Source organism: Pelodiscus sinensis, chromosome 6 (assembly GCF_052426305.1).
Source record: "Pelodiscus sinensis isolate ZL-2025 chromosome 6, ASM5242630v1, whole genome shotgun sequence".
Lineage (NCBI taxonomy): Eukaryota > Metazoa > Chordata > Testudines > Trionychidae > Pelodiscus > Pelodiscus sinensis.
In genome coordinates, this window is record NC_143057.1 from 62,181,389 (window position 1) to 62,204,714 (window position 23,326).

The 23,326-nt window shown below is 42.6% G+C and overlaps 1 protein-coding gene across 3 annotated transcripts in view; it reads left to right on the plus strand.

Moving 5' to 3' along the window:
* Positions 1 to 23,326, plus strand: part of EPB41L4A (erythrocyte membrane protein band 4.1 like 4A) — a 181,098-nt gene that overhangs the window by 58,120 nt on the left and 99,652 nt on the right. For all 3 annotated transcript variants that reach the window (XM_075932023.2, XM_089779298.1, XM_089779297.1), the window contains exon 3: positions 17,099 to 17,203. In XM_075932023.2, coding sequence (XP_075788138.2) covers positions 17,099 to 17,203 — 105 coding nt within the window. The remainder of the gene's footprint in view (positions 1 to 17,098; positions 17,204 to 23,326) is intronic.

Consider the following 23,326-nt stretch of genomic DNA (forward strand, 5'->3'; position numbering starts at 1 on the left):
GTTGCATGGGAAATGTAATATAAATCAACAAAATTATGTAATAAAATACACGCAGACTGCTTTAGCAAAGGGTAGTGTGCCAGGAGCATTTTATTAATTAACCCCTTGGGTCTGGTGCTCAGGATGCTGGAGGATAATGTATTTTTCATTAGTAATGGGAATTAAAAAAGCTAGATTATGGGCACTGAAGAGTTAACCATTCAACAACCTGTGTGAACAGAGATCCATATTGAGGAATAGATTTAATTCTCCAGTTTTGAAAAGAAGGGCTCTATCCTGTGATGTACTGAGCATCTACACCTTCCTCTGAAGCCAATGGAGGATAAGGTGCTCTGCACCTTTTGAGCCCAAAAAGAGAAGAGTTTTTAGAAGAAGCTTTAAGAATAAGGTGAGGAAGTACTTGGATAGGTATAATTCTTGATACATTTTTTTCTAGTATATCAAGAACTAACTTTAAAAAAATCATTGGCAGCTTTATTATATTTCCCAGAGTGGTTGTGTTGCATAAATTGCTAGTTTCGTCCCCTGGAGGCTAGTCCAATTTGCCTCAAGAAGAGAGTTACACTTTCAGGCTGGGTCCAACTCCATTTATTGTTTGCAAACAAGGTTGACAAAGGAGCTCAGTGCTCAAAGCAAGGTCGACCACGGGCAGCGCCCGAGATGAAACTTTTATAGATTTCACATTCTTTCTGGTCAGCGTGTCGCAACGTGATTGGTCACGGCAAGTTTACTTAGTTCCCTGGCAGAAAGTTTAGCAGCTTCTAAGGCATGTGCAATCAGCTAAATGATACGTGCTGTTTCGAGCTTAAACAATGGAGGGGAAGAAGCACACTTAGGTTTTACTACAGTTGTTTGCTATTAAATTATAAGAGCCTGTACCAAAAATCACAGAGTAGTCACTATAGGAAATTATTAAGAGATAGATTTGTAAGATATGAGTACACTTATCTCTCCACTTTGCAGGGTAAAGTTATTTGTATATCTGAGATTTATTTAATTCAGTATCAGGATTTTCAAAAGATAGACTCTAATTCTTATCTAGTGTAAGTTTTCATATTTCGTTTGTGTAATACACAGTGGTCAGATTGCTATTTTATGACCAGGGAGATGAGTAACAACTTTGACAATCTTACATATAGACAACTTTAAATTATCTCGTAGTTATGTAGCAGAAGAATCTAAAAGCATAAATGTGCAGCTGCAGTTGTAAAGTGAAGTGTAATAGCTTTTTAATAAAAATGACATGATTTTGGACAGGAAATTAAAACTATTCTCTGATAATAGAGGGGGAATTTTAGGTAAATTATACATTCAAATTTGTGTTGGTCCAGGACTCTGGGATTATCATCAAGTTAATGCAAGTGCCTCAAGAGATTTAATTACTAGAAGTGGACAAGACCTTGATTTTAATTGTTGGCTGAAATACACCGGTGTTCCTTAATACCAGGAAGGCTATTTAGCTCCATACTGATTCAGAGAGAAGGGTGGTAGCTATTGAATCACCAGCACCATTTCCTGTGAAAGGTGAGTCATCATTGGCTTTTCTCACCCAAGTCCTAATTCAATCTAACCTGCTTATTTTATAAAATCTGAGTTCACAGTTGCAAATTCAGTTTGCAAAGCACTTTGGAGATTCTCTGGATGAGAAAGGTATTGTAAGCAGGGCTGGCAGAACCACTTGTTAAGGTTGCTCAGAATATCCTTATAAGACCCTGTTCACAGTTGATAACTTTGCCAAACACTGACTCTGTGGGCAGATTTTTGTGTGCTGGTATTCTTCCTCCAGCTGAATATTTTTGGGAATATTTTAGTCAAAATGCTCCAGGTTTTTCAGAGAACTAGGCTACAGAAAAAATGTGTTTTTTTTGCCATTTTAAAAAATCGTGGTGGCCTTTCCTTTGAGAGGATATGGTGCATTGATAGAGATTTGAGATTAGCCAGGGAGTGGGCTTTGTGTTGGATGCCTTTTGCTGCTCCTTTTAAAATCTACCCTCATTTGACAAAGTTATAAGCCTTTAAAAAATATGCTCAGTGGAGGCCTCTTAAAGTTTCACAGCTAAAATCTCTGAAGATTGCACCTTTACTAAGCTTTCTTGAGCCATAGGAATGGTGTCCTTAGCCTCTGTTTGTCTGGAAATGGGTGACAGGAAGGGATCACATGAGGACTACCTGTTGTGTTCCCTCCCTCTGCAGCATCTGGTATTGGCCTTTGTTGGCAGACAGGATACTGGGCTAGATGGACCTTTGGTCTTACCCAGTATGGCCGTTCTTTCTAGTGGTGACCACAGTGTGTGTGTTCCATCCCCACAGTCCCTGTGTGTGACTAGTCTGCCCATTAATTGCTTTATTGGGTATGGCCTGGGAACAGAGAGCAAATAATTTCTCTCCTGTGCTCTCATTAATCCCTCTAGGTGGTGCCCAGGAGGTGTAGCAGAGGTAGTCACCTTATTTGATTGCAGAAGAGACAAGAGCTGCATTTCGGGTGGGGAGAAAAAGGACTAGATTGAGACAAGGAGCCTGATGACACTAGGAATGTAAATTCCCATTTATTTCCACTCATTAGACTGGGACTGGTGGGGGCAGTTACAGCCTGCTGGGCTGGAGCAGCCCCCTTCCCCCTCCGCCTTCCACGGCTGGGCTGGAGCAGCCGTTGCACTACAGCAGGGGCTGTTTCAGCTGGGCTGCTTCTGGCCCTGTGCTGGTCTGCCAGTTCCCATTTCGTGTGGGGCTGGAAACAGCATCTTCCCTCTCCAGCTGCCATTTCTGGCCTGCACAAGGCTGCCAACTCCCAGCCCATGGGGCTGGAGCAGCCCTCCACCTGCGGCCACTCCTGGTTAATGGTTAACCAGTTACCCGTTCACATCCCTAGTTGATACTAGGACTGAAGGTGGGGAAGGGATGGAAATAGAGTGACCATATTTTCCCAAAGGGAGAATGGGACATCTCATGAGACTGGACTGGCTCCATCTGCTCTCCCCAAACCTCCCTCCCTTCCAGGGCTGGAATTGCCCCTCATCTTCCCCCCCATCCTTTCACATTTCTAGAAAATTGTGGGTGTGCACTGTAGGTCCCCTCTTTTTCATTTGTTTCAGAAATTGGAAGGTGCATACTTAATGAGGCATGAGGCCGCTTATTGAAAATCAAGGAGAAAACAAAACACTGCACATCTGCTCATTAAGTGAATACTGTTCATCCATCAATGCTCTGAATATGACTGGGATATTGTAGAAAAAAGTCTTTGATTACATCATCACACACGCACAAGAGAGCCAAATTAGAGTTGCACAGGCAACCTGAATGTGGGTATTACTTGAGTGCTTGTCTCTGAAACTTAATAATGTCCTTTTAATGTAATTTTGTGTGTATAATCAGATAAAGTGGTTGTAGTGCAGCCATATATACCAAAGGATACAATTAAAAAAAATGAACACATATGAAAAGGAGGAATCAAATTTCAGAACAGAAGGGGGATACAACTTATACTGGAACAGGATACTAAACTCCAAGAGACTCTGGGAGACAGACCCATAGTCTCCTATAGACAACCACCTAACCTCAAGATGATTTTTACCAATAACCACGGGGCATACCACACTAATACCAACCCTGGTACCTTCCCTTGCAACAAACCCCGTTGCCAGCTTTGTCCACATATTCACTCTGCTGATACCATTATTGGACCTAACAAAGTGAGTTATAAGATCAAGAACACACATTCCTGTGCATCCAGAAATATAATTTATGCTATCATGTGCCGAAAGTGTCCGTCTGCTATGTACATTGGACAGACGTCTCAGACACTTTGCCAAAGGATCAATGCCCACAAGACAGATATTAGACAGGATCACAAAGAAAAAACAGTTTCTTGCCATTTCAATGAGAAAGAACATTGTCTCAACAACTTAATTACCTGCATCCTGCTTCAAAAGCCTTTTAAGACTGCACTTGAAAGAGAATCCTCTGAACTGTTATTCATGCTTAAATTCAACACTTCTGAGTCTGAATAAGGAATTTAATTACCTTACCCATTACAAAGATAGCTTCCCCAATTATCACCTCTAATATCATTAGCTCACAGACATTTACCTTCCCCTCCCATCCCCCTTCTGTTTTGAAAGTTGAATTGTCCTTTTCATATGTGTTCATTTTTTTAAATTGTATCCTTTGGTATATATGGATGTGACAATTTTCTTCCACTATTTGATCTGAGGAAGTGGGTCTGACCCACGAAAGGTTATCACCTAATAAACCATCTTGTTAGTCTTTAAAGTGCTACATAGTCCTGTATTTTGTTTCAGCTACACCAGACTAACACGGCTACATTTCTATCACTATTCAACAATGTGAATGTCTTCCTGTTCTGGGTAGGCAGAAGTTGGCTAAAATTATTGATTGGAGAAGAGTTTTTTCCATATTAGGATGATCGGCTGTAATGTCACAGCTGAAGATACAAGCAGAAACTTGGAATCCTATGCCTCCATGCAAGCAAGAACAAAAAACAAACCTCACTCTCCCTGGTCCTAATTGTTTTTAGTTTCATTTAACCCTCCCCATTACCTAATCTCTCCATTTGGGTGTCATTGTCAACTTCTCTCTCTTCTCCAATATTCGGGCACTAAATGTTATTTCTCCCCCCCCCCCCATGCTTAAATCAATCTTTTCTATGAAACCCTGATCCATATCTTGGTAATCCTACATTTCATAGAATCATAGAATACTAGGAATGGAAGGGACCTTGAGAGGTCATCGAGTCCAGTCCCCTGACCTCATGGCAGGACCAAATACTGTCTAGACCATCCCTGATAGACATTTATCTAACCTGCTCTTAAATATCACCAGAGATGGAAATTCCACAACCTCCTTAGGCAACTTATTCCAGTGTTTAACCACCCTGATACTTATGAACTTTTTCCTAATGTCCAACCTAAACCTCCCTTGCTGCGGTTTAAGCCCATTGCTTCTTGTTCTATCCTCAAAGGCCAGGAAGAACAAATTTTCTTCCTCCTCCTTGTGATACCCTTTTGGATACCTAAAAACCACTTTCATGTCTCCTCTGTCTTCTCTTTTCTAAACTAAACAAACCCAATTCTTTCAGTCTTCCTTCATAGGTCATGTTTTCTAGACCTTTAATCATTCTTGTTACTCTTCTTTGGACCTTCTCTAATTTCTCCCAATCTTCCTTGAAATGTGGTGCCCAGAACTGGATGCAGTACTCCAACTGAGGCCTAATCAGTGCAGAGTAGAGCAGAAGAATGACTTCTCATGTCTTGCTCACAACACACCTGTTAATGCATCCTAGAATCATGTTTGCTTTTTTTTGCAACAGCATCGCACTGTTGACTCATATTTAGTTTGTGGACCACTATAACCCCTAGATCCCTTTCTGCCATACTCCTTCCTAGACAGTTGCTTTCCATTCTGTATGTGTGAAACTGATTTTTCCTTCCTAAGTGGAGCACTTTGCATTTGTCCTTATTAAACTTCATCCTGTTTACCTCAGACCATTTATCCAATTTATCCAGATCATTTTGAATTATGACCCTGTCCTCCAAAGCAGTTGCAACCCCTCTCAGCTTGGTATCATCTGCGAACTTAATAAGTGTACTCTCTATGCCAATACCTAAATCGTCGATGAAGATATTGAACAGAACCGGTCCCAAAACAGACCCCTGTGGAATCCCATTTGTTTTACCTTTCCAGCAGGATTGTGAACTTCTACTCCTCTGTAATCTTCCCAATTCTCACTACTTCTTCATGCACCAGTCCATTCAAAACACTGATGGAATGAAATCATCTTACTCTGTGTCTGTTGCAAATGCATCACACCATTCCTAGAATTCATTCTGTCCTTCTGCTCGTTTCAAGCTCCACATCTTATTTTTAAGACTATGCAACTCTTTTCCTGATTACATTGCTATTTACACTTCCTCCCATGCTCACCTCATCCATCCTCTCTTTCCTAATTGCACCCTTTGTCTCATTCATGGCTTCATGCCTTCCTTCAGGGCTGGAACTATACCTGTATTGTTTCATCATGAAACCTTATGCACGGAAAGCCTTCCACTTCTTGTTCTTCAAAGTGCAAGTTTTCAACTTTTTCTTTAGGGCTCCTTTCTTTTTCAAAGCCTGCAAATGTCGATCTTCTTACTGACATTCTCTTTCCACAGTCTGTCATTTAAAATTAGTTACCCAAAATATTATGTATTTACATGGAAAGTTATGTTAAAAGAATGATTAGGCTGATAAATCAAGCATGTTAGTTAGGAAATACCTGACTAACCTAATAATTAAGGTTGCCTGTGAATCCCTAATTCAGCTTCTTATTGCATATGCCCATTGTTACAGAACCAGGAATAGAAACAAAAAGCTTAATAGACAAGTTATGTGATAAATATAAGGGGGTGTAGCAAGCATATGCTTTGGAAAATATAATATTAGGAACATAGCCCAAGTGAACAAATCTAAAAGTTTAGACTTCACTCAAATTGAGAAACTACAGGAGAAATTGTTACAGTAAATTGTTACAAAATAACTATAAACGATATAGAGGAGCAGTAAATCTGGAGTAATTTTGTTGACAGTAGTAGAAATGGGCCAAGTCATTTAAAAAGGTAACCATGTAACCAGTAAAAAATCTTAGCGGTTACACAAGTTGCAGGCTCTCTAATATGCTCAGCTTTATACTGCAGAGAGCCTGCAGGAAAGCCTCCCTGGGAACAGAGCTGCCAGCCCCATTCCCAGGAAGCCACTGTGTGTAACTTGCAGTGGGGATAGCTGGCTGGAGCAGCCCCTGCCTGTGGTGGGCCCCATAAAGCTGAAGCAGCCCCCTGCCCCTGGCAGATGGGGAGCTGCTCCAGCCCCTGCTGGATAACTGGAACGAGGAAGCCTCACCTGTTATGGGTGAGACTTACTGGTTAACCTTTTACATCCCTAGAGAATGTAGCATTATTTTGGATTTATGCTGGCATAATAGATACATCTGGCAAAATGATCACGGGACCGCAATTAGCAGGAGGGACAAAGATGGTTCTTAGAATAGCAAATTGAAAAGCTTCAAAGGGCATGTCTACACTAGGAAATTATTTTGAAATAATAACTCCTGAAATAACTTGTTTCAAACTAGCATGCCACCACTACAGGGAAGCCTTGAAATTAGCCCAAGGCAGGCTTCCTAAATGTGGATGTGCTACTTTGACTTAGAGCCTCAAGCATTGGGGAGTAATTACTTTGAATGTCTTGGGGGAGTAGTATGAGGAGTGTCCACACTACTGCTATTTGGAAATAACTATATCAAAATAAGTGTTATTCCTCATGGAAAGCAGAAGGAGTTATTTCAAAATAACCAGCCTGTTACTGCAAAATAACAGGTTTGGTAGTCTGGATGCGCCACTTGTTGTTTTGAAATAACTCCCTCGTGTAGACCAGGGCCAAGAGAAAAGTACAAGACTTCTGGGGAGCCTTGCCACACATGGAACAATCTGTGATCTTCAGTAAAGACAATCATAGTTTTGTCTGGATTTAAAAAGAAGATTCTAGATTCCCTTAAACATCAAGAAATGTTACAGGAATTCCTTAATGAAAGGCAATCAGAAGAACAGTGGTATAGTGTAACCCTTCTTGTGGAGTAGATGATTATGACAAAGCAAGTTCATTTTATCTGAAAGACAAAGGGTCTTTTTCTTGCTGTGAAACTAGCAATGTAGGCAAGTAAAAGGAAATTCTTTCAGTGAAACAAGCCTTTCAAACCACAAGCATCCTGAAGTTCTTCTGTATCCCACAGAATTACAAGTGCCATATGCTGTCATAATGTATTATTGTTTTAGAGGAATGGACTCTGTAGATATTTAATAAATGAAATCAAACTGGTGATTTGGGGTTGACTTTGGGGTTGACATAAATAGTACTTTAGCAGATACAGGATAGAATTGTGGTGGTGGTGGTTGCAACTAGGTTGTTAAGACTGCCTTGTTTTGCATGTTTGGCTGGTCTAAAATCCTTTTGCTTCAAACTTTAATGATTTAATTTATTCTTCTAATTTGGCACAGTAATTCTTTGGAAGACAAATGACTTGACCACATAATATTATAGCAAATATTACATTTCTGAAGCCCAGTTGTTTTTCCACTCCCATTAATTATTTACATAATATAATTATCTTTTTTTCTCATCACTGGCTTTTCAGTCCACTTTGGGAGGAGGTCTCTCACACCAATGTGTATGCATTGCAAGCGTGTTAACTTGATTTACTAAAGCAATACACATCGTTAGTTGCACATATTGATAGGAGACTCTACATCAGTGTTGTTTTGTTCAGTTTATGTATCTCATGTCATGTTACTAACCGTATTTACAAAAGGAACATGGTTCTGAAGAGTGAGTTGAACCAGATTATGGTAACTATGAAGTCTAGAAAGGAGTTGGTACAACATATGGCTCACAAATTTGGGGAAAATACCAAGGAGATAGGTAGTTAAGAAATTGTTGGCTTTTAGAACCTTTTATATTTATGCTTTGTAAAGCTTGTGCAATAAGTTGAACCAGATTCATAGAATTTCTGAACATTTGTCTAGGAGGCAGATTTTAGAGCTCATATGTGAAAATTAGGGCTGTTAAGTGATTAAAAATTAACTAAAAATTAATCATATTCTTAATAATAGGATATAATTTATTTAAATATTTTTGAATGTTTTCTACATTTTCAAATGTATTCATTTCAATTATAACACAAAATACAAAGTGTACAGGCCTCATTTTATAGTTATTTTAAATAAAAATACTTGCAATATAAAAAAACACCAAAAGAAATCGTATCTTTCAGGTTACTTATAAGTACTGTAGTACAGTCTCTTCATCATCATGAAAGTTGTTCTTACAAATATAGAATAATGTAACCCCCACATTCAAAAATAAAACATAAAACTTTTGAGCTTGCAAGTCCACTCAGTCCTACTTCTTGTTCAGCCAATTGCTCAGGTAAACAAGTTTGGTTATAATTTGCAGGAGATAATGCTGCCTGCTTCTTGTTGTCAGTTTAAGGTGACACTGAAAACAGGCATTCTCATGGCAATGTTGTAGCTAGGATCTCAAAATGTATATGTACCAGCTGTGCTAAAGATTCATATGTCCCTTCATACTTCAACTGCTATTCCAGAGAACATGCGTCCATGTTGATGATAGGTTCTGCTCAATAAAAATTCAAAGCAAAACAGACCCCAACACATTTGTTTTCAGCATCTGAGTCAGATGCTATCAGCCCAAGGTTGATTTTATTTTTTGGTGGTTTGGGATCTGTAGTTTATGCATCGGAGTGTTGCTCTTTTAAGATTTCTTGAAAGCATGCTCCACATTTTGTCCCTTTCAGATTTTGGAAGGCACTTCAGAGTCATAAACCTTGGATCAAATGGTGCAGCTGACTTTAAAATTTCACTTTGGTACCTTCTTTGAGTTTTGTGACATCTGCAGTGAAAGTATTCTTACAACAAACAACATGTACTGGGTCATCATTTGAAACTGCTATAGCATGAAATAAATGGCAGAATGTAGGTAAACAGAACATGACATGTACAATTCTCCTCCACCCAGTTTAGTCAGACATGTAATTAAAGCATTATTTTTTTCTTCGAGCATCGTTGGCCTGGAAGCATGTCCTCTGCAATGGTGGCTGAAGCTAAACATTTGTATGCTCTTTGTACTTATCTGGCATGTAAATACCTTGCAATGCTAACTGCAAAAGTGCCATGTGGACACCTGTTCTTACTTTCATGTGACATTGTAAATATGAAGCAGGCAGCAGTATCTCCTGTAAATGTAAACAATATGTTTGTCTTAGCAATTGGCTGCACAAGAAATAAGACTGAGTGCGCTTATAGATGCTAGTTTTACATTGCTTTGATTTTGAGTGGTTATGTAAAAAAAAATCTACATTTGTAAGTTACAGTTTCACAGTCAAAAGATTGCATTACACTGCTTGTAAGAGGTGAACTGAAAAATACTATTTCTTCTGTTTACAAATATTTGCACTCTAAAATGTAAGCAAAAGTAATAATATAAAGTGAGCACTGTATACTCTGTATTCCATGTTATAATTGAAATTAATATATTTGAAAACATAGAAAAACATCCAAAATATTTAATACATTTCAATTGGTAATCTACTGTTTAATAGTACAATTAATTATGATTACTTTTTGAGTTAATCATGTAAGTTATGAATGGGTTGGCTAATGGACAGCTTCTAACATTACAGAGGCCTCCCTGCTATTAGAATTTTATTTGTATTAAGAGAATGTTTTAAAAATAGCAGGTAAATAGAAAACAGTCAAAACTGTTCAAAAATAGTTCAGCTTAGTAACATTTTCCAACACTCATTGAAAATCATTTTGCCTAAGCCACTGTAACCAGGCAGAATGTGTTTAATCTGCATTTGCAGAAACCATTACAAATTCATTTTTAAATTCAGTGCTTGAACCTGGATAAAACTACATTGGGATAAGGAAAGAACTAAGTGAGCACAATGTTCTCCCTTTGAACAGTGTTTGAGATGGAGAGGTATATGCACCATACCACTTCTTCACAAAGATCTCAGTGACTGAAAACTTAAAAGCAGGTTGTCATGTTGGTTGTCAGAGAACTAAGAGTGACAGAGGAATGGATTTGGGACATTCCAATGCTATATTCACTTATGTTAAACTCTCTAGTTTCTGTTAGTATTTACTTATGCTTTGTGATTGTCTTGGGGAATGTCTCTAAATATTAAATATGATCAGAGTTCTCTGTTTGAACATGTTGCCTGCAAATCAAGGCCTACCTATTTGTTTAGGTGAATATTTGTAAATATTAAACAATGTTAAAGATCTTCTCTGCTTGAACATGCACTGTGCAAATTAAAAGCTTCAGGGGGTAGTTGAGTTAATCTGTAACAGGAAAAACTTAAAAAACAACAAATAGTCTCGTAGCACCGTGGTTTTGCCCACGGAAGCTCATGATACCATCTACATATTTTGTTAGTCTTTAAGGTGCTACGAGACTATTTGTTGTTTTTTAAGTTTTGTGAAAATTGAGACTTGGCTGGTTATCAGTCTCTTGGAAAAGCAGCACTGCCTATAAATATAAAGACCATCAAGGGATTCTGTGCTACTTTAGCTCAGTTTTGCACAGGTAGAGGGAGTGCACGTGAGGATATGTGTGTTACAGCCTCTCTCCGAGTTACAAACGAGTTACGGACCAAACATTTGGCTGTAACTCGAGCTGTTCGTAACTCGGACCCCATTGAGTTACACTCGACCATACTGTTCGTAACCGTGGGTCATGTTCGTAACTCGGGAACAGCCTTTACGACTGCTCCATGCGAGCTTTGGTCGTAAGTGTGAACGGTCGTAAATCGACAGTTCGCAACACGGGGAGCGGCTGTATTTCTAAGCTTGGAAGAAGGAGAATACTTTAGAATGATGCTCCATAGTGCATGGAGGGACGGAGAGAGAAAGCTTGTGGAAAACTGTTTTCATTATTCTAATAAAGTTATTTATTCAATGTCAGAAAAAAGCGTAATTCTACCAATTGTTATGCAGCAGTCTGTGAACAGAATTCTATGAGGGCTGAGTATGAGGTGTGAATTTGACAGACTCAGACCAATGACAAAAATCAGAAGGCTGATAAAAAATAGAAATTTAAATTTTTCAATTTATTTGAAATCTCATAATTCCTAAAACCATGATTATGAGCTTTGGTGTCTGAATTATTATTTTTGAGTGCTTGGGGTTAGCAATGCTGTGTATGGAGTGAGAGAGGCAGCCATTAGCTGAAATAGCTTCTGTAGAGGGGCTCTGCAGTTACTGCTTAGCCCGAGAGAGAAGATTCTTTTTTGTTCTCTTCTCTCCCCTGCTTCCCTTATTTGTCCCCAGAGATACATACACTGTGTCTGCTTGTGCAGTGGGCTAAATCCCTTGTTTTGCTGGTTTGAATGTTTCATCTGACTTTGTTAGTACAAACAAAATACCCAAACCAGCAACAGCAACCTTTCTGGAGCTAGTAAACAATGTATTAAGTGGAAATGTAGTATTATTGTATTTTAAAGGAGCAATTTCATTTCTGTTAAAAAAAAAAAATAAAATAAGTTATTTTCTGAATGTTCCTGTTGTCATTTTGCTTAGCTAGTAGAAACCTGCCTTTGGGGTTTTGAAAATCATGTTGCTAAAATATAAAACAAGGTGTTCTGACTCATTTGAACAGTTATTTGTTCTATCTTGAAAGCATTGCTGATGGTATTTTGAAGTAAACTTATTCTACTGTGAGTTTCTCTCTAAGAATATAGGCCCCTAGCAAGTCTTATCTTAATGGTATGTAGATAGTGTAATTTTTGCAGTTTCACATGCTGTGTGTGTAATCCTGCTGACACTTTGACGGAGATTTTTTGCTTTTTGGAGATTGTTGCACTGACAATTTTATCAGCAACAGCTGTTGCCTCACATCTTGTGAAGTGGCTTGCATGCATTGTAGCATTCCCTACAAACTAAGTTTACCTATCTGGTGGTATAGTGCCATTAAGGCTGCTTGGTTTAGGTCACAGGGTCAAGTGCCCCTTTCAGCTACTCTCTATCACCACATTCAGACATTTAAAAATGGAGTCTGGTCTCAAAATATCCTGAGATTGACTTACAGTGGCATGCAATTTAAACAGAAACATTTTGGATTCTTTTTATTATCTTGTGGTTGCTAACGCTTTAATGGAAACTCACTTCAGATTTTTAAGATTTCCTCCTAAACCCCAGCGGTTAGATACTTTTAGTTTGAATGAAAACTGAGATTCTCACAAAATCACTTGACAGCAAGTCAAGTCACCAACATATTGTGAGACTCAGGATAAAATAACAAGACTGAATAATGCAAACGACTGATCATACAATTCATATGCAACTCCTGAATCATAAATCTATAAATATTCCCCTGACTTTGCCTTATTGATTTCACTAATATCTTCAATGCTGTTCTTTTTGAGGGTTGACAAACAAAAGGTTTGAAAAGCTTATTGTCTGAATTTTTAGTGCAATTGAGTGTGCACTTAAAATATGGTTTTGTTCTGAAAAATGTTTATGTAAAAGTGGCATCATTAACAACTGAGCTCATACCATTAAGGGTTGTAAGTCAGACCTGCTGACGAATGACAAAAATGTGTTTGCTCTGCTTTTTACATTTGTTGGCTAGACATCACTTTCACTGGGCTCTCTTCCTCTTGGTGCATCATCAGCAGAATGACTAGCTAAAGACCAGCAACAGAGACAGTCACTTACACTTGTGCAACCCCAGACCCATATGCAGGGGAGAGGGTGTGAAGAGTGTGAGCACACCGCACCCATGGTCCCCCAAGTAAGTGTGGGGGGGGGGGGGCTCCGCAGCTCGAGCTCAGACCTCCTTCATCCCCCCCATAGCAGAGAACCTGTGCTGGTGCTCTAGCCTTTCCCTCCCTCCTCCCCCTCCTGCAAGGTTGGAGTGCCAGTGTTGGCTTCCTTCTGTCAGGGGCGGGGAGGGGGGGGGGGGAAGGAGCTCACTGCGCAATCTGGCTCATGGGGAAGAAGCGTTTCCTCTCCCCCAGCTGGGGGAAAGGCAGTGCACATGCCTGGGGGCTGGAATTGGCTGGAATCTGAGAGCAGTGGGAGGTAGTGCTTGAGACTGGCATGGGGCGTGGAGGCAAGTAAGTGCCTCCCCACCCCATCATGCCCAGACCCCTAAAATCCCAGCCTCTTCATGCACATACAACCCCTCTGAGACCGTTCACCCCCAGTGCACTCCTTCACCCTCCCCCTGGCCAGACACCCTACTTCCCAGCCTGGTCCTGCATCCTCCCCTCTGGCCAGACACCCTACCCCACAGCCTGCTCCTGCTCCTGCCCCCTCCCCACTGGCCAGATGCTTATCCCCACCCCGTTCTTCCACCTGCCCCCCCAATCTGCTCCTACATCCTCTCCCCGGCCTGACATCTTACCCCAGTCCACTCCTGCACCCACCCTTGCTCCTGCACCCTCCTTCGTGGCCACACACTGCACCTTCCCTTGCTCTTGCTCTAGCCCCCTCCCTCTAGCCAGACACCCTACTCTCAGACTACTCCTGTATCCTACCTTCCATCCATACCTTGTACTTTCATCCCTTCCTGCACCCCACCTCCTGCCCAGATCATGTATGCCCCATTCTTCTCTCTGGAAGCCCTGTCCCACACAGTGACCCCCCCCATTTTTGTCCCAACCCCAGAGTCTGGGGGGGTCCAGAAAATCCACTAACCCTGGAACCTCAAAAGAATAAATCTGGGGTTGGACCTGTTTTGGGCGGGGGTTTGGACTCAATGACCTCTTGAGATCTCTTCTAACCCTATGATTCTATGGGAAACCCTGAACCTTAGTCCTCCCTGTCTCCGCCCCCCTCCCTTGGTGGGGCTGGAGCACTGGAGGAGAGGTGGGGTTTGGAGGTTGAGAAATTTTTTTCTTCTTCTCACTTATATGGTTCCCGACTGATTTTTCTGTGGGTCAGTGGCCCCTGACACAAAGAAGGTTCCCCACTCCACCATAAATAAAGAAAACATGGGAACCTTTTTTGTTGGACATAAATTAATATTTTACTTTATTTAAAATGAAGTTTGATAAACTAACATGAGAAAGTTAAAGGGCTTAGTCTGTTTAATAATTTAAATTAATATTTCCTTTCTTAACTGGTTAAATTAAACTGTTCTCCCTAGCTGCAGCACTAGCAAAATGGCTTGAGCATAATTACGTAATGAAGGAAGAGTTTCCATTAGCGACTGGTGGTCCACAGAAAGGTTTCCATTGAGCTGGTATGCCTTGGACCAAAAAGTTTGAGAACCACTGTGTTAGGTAGATGGGAGAGTTCTGTGTTGTGGGGGGCATGAGTGGCCAGGGCTGGTGGCCATGCTGCCAAGCTGGGGGAATAGCACATCCTACCCACAAGGAGTGGCTCGGTCCCAGCCTCACTGGCTGCACTCACCCAAACTGGCCTTGCTGAGCTGGTAGCGCAGCAACAGGCAGTGGCGGCCGAGGGAATAAGGGGCCTTGGCAGCTACGCTGCCCACCATGATCCAGAAGGTAATTTCTCTAAGACCTTTATTACTGCATACATTTTTAGTGTGTTATAACAAAATCATTTTACCAATTACTGTTTCCACTCACATTTTTCATTAACCTCTCTTATGCGCACTCAATGCGTGTCTGTTTTGAACTCTTCCATAGTTAACAAAATTGTAGCCCACGTTTACAAAAAAAAAAAAAAGTGCACCTCTCCTCCCACAGAAATTCCTGCATACGGGCCTGAACCCTCTGAAGACAGGTTGCATTGGGGGCATAGTTTATAGGAAATGGGGTTGTGTAGGAGTCACTGAAGCTGTGATTTGGCCCACAGAACTTTTATTACTGCTGAGCTTGTGTGGTACTGAGAAAAGCTAGCTGCTTGTTTCAAGCCCAGGATGAGGAGTTGCTGTACATTCCTTCAATCAGCTTCAGTCCCCCTGCTGACTACTCCCTATATACAGGCAGTCCCCGGGTTACATGGATCCGACTTACATCAGATCCCTACTTACAAACGGGGTGAGGCAACCCCGCACTAGCTGCTTCCCCCCAGCAGACCAGGGAGACGCGAAGCTAGCGCCCCCCGCCCCTCCCTCCAGCAGACCAGGGAGATGCGGAGCAGCTTTTCTCAGCAGACACCTCAGCTTGAGAATAAAGGACTGAGGGAAGTGAGGTGTGGGAGAATAAAACTGAGCTCTGGAGAAATGTTTGGCTAGAGTTTCCCCTACAATATGACCAGTTCCGACTTACATACAAATTCAACTTAAGAACAAACCTACAGTCCCTATCTTGTACGTAACCCGGGGACTGCCTGTATATATTCATCTTTGGAAAACATTGAAGGGTTTGCTGCAGGATCCGAAGTTGTGCAGCAGGACAGTGCTACTAAGGCTGTTGTCCCACCTCTGTTTGGAAGGAGGAGACGTGCATACTGAGCATCCTTCGTGCAGACTCTACACTGCAGATCCTGGGGGAATGATTCCCCGTCCCCACCTAATGGGTAAGGGGAGGAGAACTCTCAATCTCTGCAGCTGGGGCAGCTTTATGCAGGATTATGCCATGACTTGCCATCTGTCAGCTGGTAGGGAGAGACTCACTGCTCTGTCCTCAGCGGGAAGCACTAGTCACTAGTCCTGAGCCCCTGGCTGGGCAGGGCTCATTAAGCAGCTGCGGGGCTGTCTTGCCATGCAGTTTAGGGGGAAGACTGTTCAAAACTCACCAGTTTTCAGACGATGGATAATCTCATTTACGCATCCCAAATCTTTCTGGACAGATTGCTGCTGATGTTGCACTTCTGACCAATCAATAATTGAAATCTTCAGCACAAGCTGTGAGACAGCACGGAAATAAAGGCCTTTAAATAGCAATGAGCATCTGTCATGCCAACACCACAACAATGAAGGAGCAATTTGAGCCACCTCACCAGTGTTGTGTTTAATAGTGTGGACATTAAATGATGCAACAACACTCACTTGATGGGGTTATGTAGATTCAGAACATTGGTTTGGGTCCATCTAGACTTATACAAATATTTTAAAATGAAAGGAATAAAAAGCAGCCTTCTTCGTAAAGAATAGTAATGGAGCATTTTATGGTTCATTGTTTACACTTTAATGGCAACATTTTCCTCAGATATGCAATGGCAGAGCTTGACTGAGAGATCCACGCTTGGAGGGAGCACAAGATCTTAGAAATGAAATCTGTCATGTGGATCAGAGAACAGATTTTTGCCATGAATACAAATGTCTTAAGAAAACTTATGGGTTTATTAACAGACATATTTTTAGGATGCATGTTTTTAACAATTACCAAATGTTCAGTATTGTTTACAAAATAATTGATTCTCTGTATGTAAGGAGATTCTGAAATTTTTCTGGTTTTAATTGAGGCTTTGGTTAAAGGCAACCTGAATTGTTTCTAATCAATAAAACTGCCTCCTCTTTTAGACATTTAACTGAATGCATGAATACCACTGTGCATAGCTGACAAAGGCCGAACACTTTGTGAAAAGACTCTGTAAATTCTTTCCCACAGAAGTCAACGAAAGGGTCTGTTGTCCTGGGCTACGTATTCCGTCATTTAAACCTTGTGGAGATAGATTACTTTGGACTACGCTACTGTGACAGAAGTCATCAGACGGTGAGTAACATACACAGCATATTGGATTTCATAGTTGTAAACTTTACCCTGTTGGTGACCTTTCTCAGTTGTATGCTTGGCTGTCGTATCTTAAACACCTCATGAAAGAATAAGATTTTCAGTAGCAGTTTCTTTAATTTGCCTGATGAAATGAACTATTTTTGTGTTTTGGCAGAAAGGTCATTCTTCTACTCTCACTGAAGTTAGCAAATTTTTATTGTTGTCTTAATTAGGAGCAGAAATGTGGTGATAGAAAATAAAATAAAAAACATGTTGCAAGTGATGAGTAGTAAAATGTTGTATATAAAAAGTACTATTACAATTCGTCCTGTTAAATTAAACCAATCAAATATTTAGCCTAGGGGTGGGCAATAATTTTTGAAGGGGAACCACCTTGGGAATTTCTGAAGTGGTCGCAGGCGGCCCCAGAAGGGGCAGGGCCTCAGGTGGAAGGGCAGGGCCAGGAGACTTCACTGCCCACAAATCCTGATTGGTCTGGGGGTGGAGGAGCACGTGAAGTCTTAGCCCCTTCCCCCGCCAGGATAGGGTTGTCAGGGGTCCGGTTTTCTACTGGACAGTCCGGTATTTGCACCGTCTGTCAGAAATATTCAGAAAGTACCAGACATGTGCAGTGTGTGGTATTTTCTGAATGCCTGGCGGGGCGCTGGATGGAAGCCTGGCGGGGGTGGGGAAGCAACTGGGAGGTGGGACTATGATTGGCGCTAGGAGCCTCTGGTCCTGTGCAAAAGAGGAGGGGAGGGAGGGAGAACTGGGACTCCCAGCCACTCCCCCCACCGGACTTCTGCATGGGACCAGAAGCTCCCAGCACCAATCGCAGCCCCACCTCTCAGCTGGGAGCCTCTGGGTGCATGCAGAAGCCGGGCGGGGGAGCGGCTTCTAGCCCCTCCCCCCACCCCGCTCGGCTTCTATGAGCAACTCGAGGGAGTGCCTGCTGGGGGCGCGGCCCCTTGGACTCCGACTGTGCCACTCCCCCCTCCCCCGCCAGAGCTGCTTCCTGCCCCCCTTCCTCCGGCCTACCCCATTCCTCCCGGCCAGCCTCATGGCTTCCCCCCACCCCCAGATCTGCTTCCCATCACCGCTCTTCCTTCCAGCTAGCCCCGTGGCCCCCAGACCTCCCCCCCCGCCAGCTCTGTTTCCTGGCCAGCCCTGCCTCCCTCCTGGCCAGCCCTGCCCCTCTCCCGGCTGGTCCCTCCCCCGTCCCCCACCCACGATCAAGTGTGTCCGGTTTTTTGGCGGGGGTCTACCTGGTAACCCTAGTCTGGGATACACAGTGCCTAGAGAAAACTGCTAGATGGTTTGAACAGCACGTGGTTCCCTCTGGTGCCGTGTGCCCTTGGCGGGGCAAAGAGATTTCACCCACTGCCCTGCTCCCAGGTTTCGACTAGCCTGGGGGTGGGGGAGAGGCAGGGCAGCGGGGGGGCCAGAACACTTTCATTTGCTGCTATGTAAAGGGCTCCTGGCTCTAGCTCCAGGAGTTACCAGCCCTTTAAATAGCAGCAATTAAAAGGGCTTGTGCCTGCTGGGCAGCTGCTGCCATGTTGCCTGGCAGCCGCCCAGCAGGCGCGAGTCCTTTAAATAGAAGCAATTGAAAGGGCTCAGGCCTCCCAGGCTTTGCTGCTAAGTGTTGCCTGGGAGCCCCCCCCCCCCACCCTGAGGCTGGGTGGCTGCTACCATGTTGCCTGGCAGCCTCCCGGAAGGCAAGAGCCTCTTTAATAGCAGCAATTGAAAGGGCTCAGGCCTCCCAAGCAATGCATTAGTGGCAGAGCCGGGAGCTGCTGCGGGCCGGATCAGAGTGCTCGGCGGGCCGAATGCGGCCCTCTGACAGTCTTTTGCCTGGCCCTGATTTAGCCCATTACATTTCCTTGAATTGGAATTCTATTTGGAAGTGAGCCTATTGTGACTAATTCCTGCTTTGGCTGGGGTTGGGGGAAGGGTTGGCATAGAAGCAGTGTTTTCAGGCTTGGCACAGATTGTTTGATTCAGGGCCACTTCCTGGATCACTGTTTTAGAGTGATGTTATTGATTTGCAGATGGCTTTTGGCTGCCAGTATATATTGAACTGTAGCTGTTTATATCCTGAGAAGAAGGGTGTGTGTTAATGACTTTTTAACTCCACATGAACTGGTTCTGTTTTGAGGTGGAAAGGGGTTGGTACTTGACAGGTATTCTGCATATACACAGTAGACACGCCCTTCTCCCAAAAAGCTTGCAATCTGAATAGACCAGTCAAGAGAGAGGCTTTGTATTAGCTTCATTTTACAAAGAGATTAAGGACTGATCTCCATTTCATAGTTTTGCTAGCATAACTGTGTTGATAAGAAGTGTGACAAAAATCATACCATTAAATGACACAGTCATGCCGGCTTAAGCCCTGGGTTGGATGCAGTTATACTGCTCCCCCCCAAAATATAATTTTGACAGTATGGCTTATAATGGTTTCCTGAATTAAATAAATTATATTAACAACAGTAAATTTTTGTCCGTAAGTAGAAAGGAGTTGTTTTAGTGTAATTGAGACATAAGCAGATTGTCCTAAATAACAGAGAAAGTCTGTAATAGGGCTGGGAATTGAGCCCAAGTGATCCTAACTGAGTGCCTTAATGGTAAGACCAGCCTTCCTCTCTATGAATGACTATCTAGTTAATTTAGAATGTTAAAAATTAACTGTTTTATGGACAGAGGAAATCTCTGTTAAATGAGCAATTTCAGAACCTTATCAGCTTTCCTCAGAATAACCAGGGCAGATTTTTCTTGCTTACGTTAGTGTAAATGCAGAGTAACTCCAGTGAGCTCATCACAGTACTTACACCTGCATGAAACCTGTGGAGGTGAGAAGGAAAATCAGGCTCTCATGTAATTTGCTAATTTGTGATTAATAGTGAAATCCTGTTCAGTGAATGGCCAATATAAAGGAAAAATTTCATGCAATAAGTGAGACTTTGCATAAAACAGTACAATAAACGAAAAATTATTTTTTCACAGGCCTGTTAAAGGTGTAAAGCTAGGGACTGGCACAAAGTATGTGTGATAAGTTCTGCACTGCCATGCAGGAGACCTGGATTTGCGTTGTTCTGGTACTTCTAGGGGTACGTCTACACAGCAACATTATTTCAAAATAACTTAGTCCGCGTCTACACAGCAGGCTGTTATTTCATATTAATGTTGAAATACCCTCAGGCTGGAGGTCTTCTTACTCCGACTCCTGTAACCCTCATTGTACGAGGAGTAAGGAAGTCAGAGAAAGAGCGCTCTATTTCGAAATAAGTGCTGTGTAGACGCTCCCAATTTTGAAATAAGCTATTCAATTGACGTAGCTCAATTTGCGTAACTTATTTTGAGTTAAGCCCTGCTGTGTAGATATATTAAAGTCCCTGAGGTCAAATAAATGTATTTACTAATTTATCTGAAAGCTGTACTTCATGGAGAAATGTGGCAAAATAAAATATCTGGTAGAAAAAATGTGTGCTTCATGTTAACATGTTACTAACAGAAAGGAATATTCAAAATGCAACATTTATGGTTACTCATGCAGTCTTTAAACTGCAACCTCGTGTATCCATCCTATGAATTGATTAAGGCAGACATCTTGTTGATGTGTAATTGAAGACTGTATCATAATGCAGACACATGAGGGGACTGAAGTAAGGCTTCACAGACAACTGCAGATCTGGAATTCCCCAAATTTTGTGTGGTTGACTTTGCATTCTAAGTAATGTTCTTTTAATATAGTTTTAATGCAGATTTCTTATGTATTTCCTGCTTCCTTGGGTAAATTGATTTAAATTAATGGAGATTGCCTATCTCCTAGAACTGGAAGGGACCTTGAAAGGTCATCAAGTCCAGTCCCCTGCCCTCACAGCAGGACCAAGTACCATCCCTGATGAATTTTTGCCCCAAATCCCTAAATGGCCTCCGCAAGGATTGAACTCACAACCCTAGGTTTAGCAGGCCGATGCTCAAACCACTGAGCTATCCCTGAGCTATTGTTATGTGATGCCGTAATAATTCTGTCATCATACGTTATCAGCAGAATTTAAATCCTGAACCATTTCTGTTGCAGTACAAACTGTTACCACTGAAGCTACAGGAGTGTTATTAGATAACAACAGATGTCTGTTGTCCAGGGAGTGAGTCCAAGTGGTAGGTCTGAGGGATAGTCAGGTGGAAGGTGAGCCTGCACCAGCTTGGATAGGCTTTCTCTCTTCTCATTCACCCCTCATGAATTGGGGAGCTCCTGCTCTTTGAGATGTCCTCAGATGGGGAGTGATTTGCTGGGGCCATGCACTGGATCTAGAGCCGGGGTGGGCAATAATTTTTGTTGGGGGGGCCACTCCAAGAATTTGGTAGGTAGTTGAGGGCTGCACTTTTAATGGAGGCAGGATTTGGGGCAGAAGTTGGGGTGGTGCAGGATCTGGGAGGGAGTAGTCTCCAGAGTTGGGAGTTCAGAGGGATTAGGTTGTGACCAGGAGCAGGGAGTTGAAGTGCAGAAGGGGGTGGGTGCCAGGTGCAGGATCTGGCAGGGAGGCGCTTACCAGAGGAGGCTCCTAGCCAGTAGCCAAGCAGGAGCCTTGGACAGGCTCTGTGCCTGCAGCACCCCCACACATTGCTCAAAGCGGCTGGGTGTTGGGGCTAGCATGTGTGTCTCTGCACAGCGCACCCCTTTGGAGCGGGGTGGGGTCTGTGTGTTGCATGTGCACACAAGCACGGCCCAGGTAGCTTCCATTGGTCAGTTTCCCAGACCCTGCCTGAGGATCCTACTGGGCTGGCTGCTGAATGGAAGCCACTGACAGTACAGGCAGTCCCCGGGTTACATGGATCCGACTTACATCGGATCCCTACTTACAAACGGGGTGAGGCAACCCCGCACTAGCTGCTTCCCCTCAGCAGACCAGGGAGACGCGAAGCTAGCGCCCTCCTCCCCCCCAGCAGACCAGGGAGACGCGGAGCGGCTTTCCTCAGCAGACACCTCAGCTTGAGAATAAAGGACTGAGGGAAGTGAGGTGTGGGAGAATAAAACTGAGCTCTGGAGAAATGTTTGGCTAGAGTTTCCCCTACAATATGTACCAGTTCCGACTTACATACAAATTCAACTTAAGAACAAACCTACAGTCCCTATCTTGTACTTAACCCGCGGACTGCCTGTGTGGGAATGAGCTGCTAGGCCAAGTGCTTATACTGGGAGTCAGAGAAAACTCAGCCAGATGCTGTCTCTCCATACCCCCATACTCGTATGGCTTCCTCAGTAGCTTGCAGTTGTTCCTAGCGTAGACCCTGTTGCTTCTGCTGCTGTTTGGTGGTATCATCAGCTAGCCCTGTGATGTTTATATTAGTTGTTGTTTTGTAAGGCAACAACATTTTTTCTGAGGCGCACAAGAAAGAGGAGGGAAATGGCAATTTTTCACAAGTTACATCTCAATAAAAGCTGAATAGCATGTCACAAGACAAAGTAAGGATTTTCCCCTACCAAATAGCAAAGGTCTACTGCGAACTGGGACATAAGAGCTTCTCAAAGAAAAGGTAGAATGAAAAGTGCTAAACAACCGAACATAGGAAGTATTTTTAATTTCCCCCATAATAAAAAGTCCTTTTACCAAAAGAAACCTATCAGTGCTTTACATTTGGCCAGATTGTACCCCTCAGCACCTCATGTACTGTACCTACCATTACTAATGATGACTCAATATTAAGGTAAGCACTTTTCTCTTCTGTTGTGAAGTCGCTCTTAGAACATGTACTAGCAGCATAGGCCCAGGTAGCATGGCTCTTCTTGTGCCGTATAGCGCAGAGGGGACACAGATCTGCAGTTGTGGGGTTGAACTCTGTCTATACTAAATGGTCTAGCCATAGTCATGCAGCAAGTCAGCAAAAGCAATAGGAATAAAAGCCAGGAACCCTGTGTCCCAGTCCCCTGCTGTATGTGCTTGTATATATGAGTAAAGTTGTATTTCTTGATGTAGTCTCCATAGATAATGAAGCAGCTGTAATACCCCCAAATTACAAGGATATTAATAGACTCTATTGAACAGATAAAACAAAAGAGACGTAAAGAACTTAGCATGTTTAAATGGTATTTTTCTCTTTCTAAGTAACAAAATTTTGCTT